This window comes from Lichenostomus cassidix, unplaced genomic scaffold (genome assembly GCF_008360975.1).
Source record: "Lichenostomus cassidix isolate B80296 unplaced genomic scaffold, HeHo_3.0 HiC_scaffold_37, whole genome shotgun sequence".
NCBI classification, from domain to species: Eukaryota; Metazoa; Chordata; class Aves; order Passeriformes; family Meliphagidae; genus Lichenostomus; species Lichenostomus cassidix.
The window spans coordinates 923,798-929,797 of NW_028147279.1; the positions used below are offsets into that span (position 1 = coordinate 923,798).

Consider the following 6,000-nt stretch of genomic DNA (forward strand, 5'->3'; position numbering starts at 1 on the left):
GGGAAATGGGGGAAAAATTGGGTAAATTTGGGGGGAAAATGGGAAATTTGGGCACACCTGGGCTCACCTGGGCACACCTGGGCAGCAGGAAATGGGGAAAAAATGGGAAAAATCGGGGAGAAATTGGGAAAACCTGTGAAAATTTGGGGGGAAAATGAGGGAAAATGAGGAATTTGGGCACACCTGGGCACACCTGGGCAATGGGAAATGGGGAAAGGTGGGAAAAATTGGGGAGAAATTGGGAAAAACTCTGAAAATTTGGGGGAAAAATGAGGGAAAATTTTTTAATTCCTCCAAAATGAGGAATTTGGGCACACCTGGGCACACTTGGGCACACCTGGGCACACCTGGCAGTGGGAAAATAGAGAAAATTGGGAAAAAACGGGAAAAATTGGGGAGAAATGGGGAGAAATTGGGAAAAACTGTGAAAATCTGGGGGGAAAAATGAGGGAAAATGAGTAATTTGGGCGCACCTGGGCACACCTGGGCACACCTGGGCACACCTGGGCAGCGGGAAAATAGAGAAAAGTGGGAAAAATTGGGGAGGAAGTGTCCTCAAGTGCCACAACCTTCTCCAGGGTCACCGGGTGACCACATAGGGATGGAAACCACCTTGTTCCTTGAGGTTCCTCAAGGTTTTGGTGCCACCAGGATGCTCTGATCTCACCCCAAATGACCTCCGTGGGGACATTTTGGTGTCCCCAAGTGTCCCCAATGCCAGGCCTGGTTCTGGAAGCTTCTCCAGGGTTTCTTGGTGGCCAAATAGGGATGGAAACCACCTTGTTCCTCAAGGTTCCTCGAGGTTTTGGTGCCACCAGGATGCTCCAATCTCACCCCCAGTGACCTCACTGACCCTGACAGTGACATTTTTGATGTCCCCAAGTGTCCTCAAGTGTCACAACCTTCTCCAGGGTCTCCTGATGGCCACGTAGGGATGGAAACCACCTGGTGCCTTGATGTTCCTGAAGGTTCCTTGAGGTCCCTCGAGGTTCTGGTGCCACCAGGATGCTCTGATCTCACCCCCAGTGACCTCCATGGGGTCATTTTGGTGTCCCCAAGTGTGCCCAGTGCCAGGCCTGGTTCCAGAACCTTCTCCAGGGTTTCTTGGTGGCCACGTGGGGATGGAAACCACCTTGTTCCTCAGGGTTCCTGGAGGTTCCTCGAGGTTCCTCAAGGTTCCTCAAGTTTTCCTCAAGGTTCCTTGAGATTCCTGAAGGTTCCTCAAGGTTCCTCGAGGTTCCTTGAGGTTCCTCAAGTTTTCCTCAAGGTTTCCTCAAGGTTCCTTGAGATTCCTCGAGGTTCCTTGAGGTTCCCTCAAGGTTCCTCAAGGTTCCTCAAGGTTCCCTCAAGGTCCCTCAAGGTTCCTCAAGGTTCCCTCAAGGTTCCTCAAGGTTCCTCAAGGTTCCCTCAAGGTCCCTCAAGGTTCCTCAAGGTTCCCTCAAGGTTCCTCTAGTTTTCCTCAAGTTTTCCTCAAGGTTCCTCAAAGTTCCTCAAGGTTCTGGTGCCACCAGGGTGCTCTGAGCTCACCCCCAATGACCCCAGTGACCTCGCCGACCCTAACAACACCCCTCCCGCTGTCCCCGCAGTGCTCCAAGTGCCGCGACTCCTTCCAGGGCCACCCGGTGGGCGGCCAGCAGTGCTACCGGCTGCTGGCGGTGGAGCAGGAGTACTGCCTGGACCCGTCCTCCCAGTCCCACTGCTTCCCGCCGCCCCAGCGCCGCCCGCTGCCGCCCGGCCGCTCCGTCCCCTTCGCCGTCCAGCCCAAGTTCACCAACGTGGACATCCGCGTGACGCTGGACGTCACCTTCGGCGCCGTGGACCTCTTCGTGGCCACCGCCTACGACACCTTCGCCGTGGACGTGGAGCCGGGCAGCGGGCGGCACCGGGTGCGGCTGCAGGCGCCCGGCGGGGCCGCGGGGACGGCGGGTGGGACGTTCGGGACTGGTGGTGGGACCTTCATGACTGGTGGGACTGGTGGGACTGGTGGGACCAGTTCTGGGACATTTGGAACTGGTTCTGGGACCTTCATGACTGGTGGGACTGGTGGAACTGGTTCTGGGACCTTCATGACTGGTGGGACTGGTGGAACTGGTTATGGGACACTTGGGACTGGTGGGACTGGTGGTGGGACATTCATGACTGGTGGCACTGGTGGAACTGGTTCTGGGACCTTTGGGACTGGTGGTGGGACATTCATGACTGGTGGGACTGGTGGTGGGACTTTTGGGACTGGTGGCACTGGTGGTGGGACCTTCATGACTGGTGGCACTGGTGGAACTGGTTCTGGGACCTTCATGACTGGTGGGACTGGTTCTGGGACTTTTGGGACTGGTGGGACAGGTGGTGGGACCTTCATGACTGGTGGTGGCACCTCTGGGACTTTTGGGACTGGTGGAACTGGTTCTGGGACCTTTGGGACTGGTTCTGGGACCTTCATGACTGGTGGCACTGGTGGGACTGGTTATGGGACACTTGGGACTGGTGGAACTGGTTCTGGGACCTTCATGACTGGTGGGACTAGTGGTGGCACCTTTGGGACTGGGGGGACTGGTGGTGGGACCTTCATGACCGGTGGTGGCACCTCTGGGACTTTTGGGACTGGTGGGACCAGTTCTGGGACATTTGGGACTGGTGGAACTGGTGGTGGGACCTTCATGACTGGTGGGACTGGTGGAACTGGTTATGGGACCTTCATGACTGGTGGGACTGGTGGAACTGGTTATGGGACACTTGGGACTGGTGGGACTGGTGGTGGGACCTTCATGACTAGTGGGACTGGTGGGACTGGTTCTGGGACCTTCATGACTAGTGGGACTGGTTCTGGGACCTTCATGACTGGTGGCACTGGTGGTGGCACTTTTGGGACTGGTGGGACTGGTTCTGGGACCTTTGGCACTGGTGGCACCGCTGGTGGCACCTTCAGGACCGTGGCAAGCGGAGGTGACACCTTTGGGACCAGCGGTGGGACCTTCATGGCCGGTGGGACCAGTTCTGGGATTTTTGGGACTGGTGGCCCTGGTGGCCTTGGTGGCCCTGGTGGCCTTGGTGGTCCCGGTGTCATCGACCCCACTGGGGCTACTGGTCAGACTGGTTTTACTGGTGACCCCAGACTCGCCGGCCACCCAGGACTCAACCCCGTTGGCCAAACCGGTTTCAGTGGCCAAACTGGTTTTACTGGTGGTCACGGTGACCCCAGAGCTGCTGGCCATCCTGGTGGCCCCAGAGGTGACTTCAGTGGCCAAACTGGTTTCACTGGTCACCCCAGACTCTATGGAGATCTTGGTAGCCCCAGAGGTGATTTCAGTGGCCAAACTGGTTTTACTGGTCATACTGGTCACCCTGGTGACCCCAGACTTTCTGGACATCCTGGTGGCCCCAGAGGGGATTTCAGTGGCCAAACTGGTTTCACTGGTCACACTGGTGACCCCAAACTCTATGGAGATCCTGGTAGCCCACACCCCATCCCAGCTAGCCAAACTGGTTTTACTGGTTTCACCGGTGACCCCAAACTCTACGGAGATCCTGGTAGCCCACACCCCATCCCAGCTAGCCAAACCGGTTTCACTGGTCACACTGGTGACCCCAAACTCTACGGAGATCCTGGTAGCCCACACCCCATCCCAGCTAGCCAAACCGGCTTCACCGGTCACCCTGCCGACCCCAACCTCCCCGAACCCCCAGCTAGCCCAGCCCCTCTCCCCACTAGCCCACCCACACCGGGTCCCCCCTCCCTGCGAGAAGAGCACGCCCAAGGCCTGGTCACCTACCTGACCATCTCGGAGCCGGTGGCCGCGCTGGTGGTCCGAGGGGTCAAGGACCGGCTGGTGCTGACCTACCCGCACTCCGGCCACCCGCTGAAGTCCACGCGGTTCTACCTGCTGGTCCTTGGTGGCCCAGAGCCTTCTCAGGGTCTGCTGTTCTTCAGGCAGGACCAAGCCCACATCGACCTTTTTGTCTTCTTTTCCGTCTTTTTTTCCTGTTTTTTCCTCTTTTTGGCGGTTTGCGTCCTGCTCTGGAAGGCCAAGCAGGCGCTGGACGCTCGCCACGAGCGCCGGCGGCACCGCCAGGAGATGTCCAAGATGGCCGCCCGGCCTTTCGCCAGGGTCACCGTGTGTTTCCAGCACTGGCCGCCGCTCGGCTACCAAAGCTGGGCGGCGGGCTACCAGGATTTCCAGCTGGGGCAGAGGAGTTTGGGGGTTGGCTACCAGAATGTGGGGGTTGGCAACCAAAATAGAGGGTTGGGCTACCAGGATTTGGGGGTTGGCAACCAAACTAGGGGGTTGGGCTACCAGGATTTGGGGGTTGGCAACCAAAATAGGGGGTTGGGCTACCAGGATTTGGGGTCGGGCAACCAGAATAAGCACTCGGGCTACCAAGATCCGGGTCTCGGCCACCCAAATTTGGGGTCGGGGGAGAGGGGTTTGGGGTCTGGCAAGCAAAATAAGCACTCGGGCTACCAAGATTCGGGGTCGGGCAAGCAAAATCCGAGGCTTGGCCACCAAGATTCGGGGTCGGGCCACCAAAATCGCCAGGCGGGCCACCAAAACCCCGAGCCGGGAGGTCCAACTCCTCCCCCGGGTGGCCAAAATTCGCACTCGGGTAGCCAAAATTCCCATCCGGGTAGCCAAAATTCCCCCCCGGAAGCTCCGGAAGCCCAAAATCTTTCCCAGGATCCCCAAAATTCCCGTTCGGCTCCCCAAAATTCCACTTTTTCCCCTCAAAATCCTCATTTCGCACCCCAAATTTCCCCCCGCGAACCCCAAAATCCCACTTTTTCCTCCCAAAATCCCAATTTTCCTCCCCAAAATTCAACTTTTTCCCCCCAAAATTCAACTTTTTCCCCCCAAAATTCCAACTTTTTCCCCGCAAAACTCCACCTTTTCCCCCCAAAATCCCCCTTTCCCCCCCCAAAACCCGCCGCGCGCCGCCAAGCTCGCCCTCTTCCCCCCCAAGCTCGCCCCCAAATTGGGTCTGGGGGCTTCTCCGGTCACCCTGGAGCCCACGGAGGACGGCGTGGCCGCGGTCGCCACCCTGCTGATCCAGTTGCCCGGAGCTCCCGGCGGCCCGCCGCGGGCGGCGCTGGGCTCGGCGCTCGTCACCCTCCGGCTGCAGGAATTTGGGGCGGGGGGCGCCGCGGGGGGAGGGGCGGCGGGCCGAAAAGGGGGGGGAGGGGCGGCGCTGGAGCTGACGTCAATGGGGTTGTAGAAAATTTGGGAATTTTTCCCGATTTTTGGGATTTTTTCCCGATTTTTTCCTGATTTTTTGCGATTTTTCCCCGATTTTTTGCGATTTTTTCTTGGGTTTTTTCCGATTTTTTCCTGGATTTTTTGCGAATTTTTCCCGATTTTTTCCCGATTTTTTCCGATTTTTTTTCGATTTTTTCCGATTTTTTTTCGATTTTTTCCGATTTTTTCCGATTTTTTCCGATTTTTTTTTCGACTTTTTTCGATTTTTTCCCGATTTTTTCCCGATTTTTTGCGATTTTTTTTCCATTTTTTTCCCATTTTTTCCCATTTTTCCTGGATTTTTTGCGATGTTTTCCTAAGTTTTTTCCGATTTTTAAAATGATTTTTGGCGATTTTTTCCTGGATTTTTCGGGATTTTTTTCCCCTAATTTTTTCCTTATTTTTTCCCCGATTTTTTAATGATTTTTTGGGATTTTTCCCCCGGTTTTTATCCCGGCAGAGGCTGGGATCCCAAATTGGGGTTCTGCTCTCCTCACCCTCCGGCTGCAGGAATTTGGGGCGGGGGGCGCCGCGGGGGGAGGGGCGGCGGGCCGAAAAGGGGGGGGAGGGGCGGCGCTGGAGCTGACGTCAATGGGGTTGTAGAAAATTTGGGAATTTTTGGGAATTTTTCCCGATTTTTGGGATTTTTTTCCGATTTTTCCTGAATTTTTTTCGAATTTTTTTCGATTTTTTTCCCGATTTTTTCCTGGATTTTTGCGATTTTTTTCTGATTTTTTTCCCGATTTTTTCTCCTGGATTTTTTTGGATTTTTTCC

The 6,000-nt window shown here is 55.9% G+C and overlaps 1 protein-coding gene across 1 annotated transcript in view; it reads left to right on the forward strand.

The window, feature by feature from the left end:
• LOC146423540 (uncharacterized) overlaps nucleotides 1–5,205 on the forward strand; it is a 48,917-nt gene extending 43,712 nt beyond the window's left edge. The window contains 2 exon segments of the mRNA XM_085044637.1: nucleotides 1,587–4,859; nucleotides 4,861–5,205. Of these exon segments, the coding sequence (XP_084900763.1) occupies nucleotides 1,587–4,859; nucleotides 4,861–5,205 (3,618 nt within the window).
• The last annotated feature ends 795 nt before the right edge of the window (nucleotides 5,206–6,000 follow it).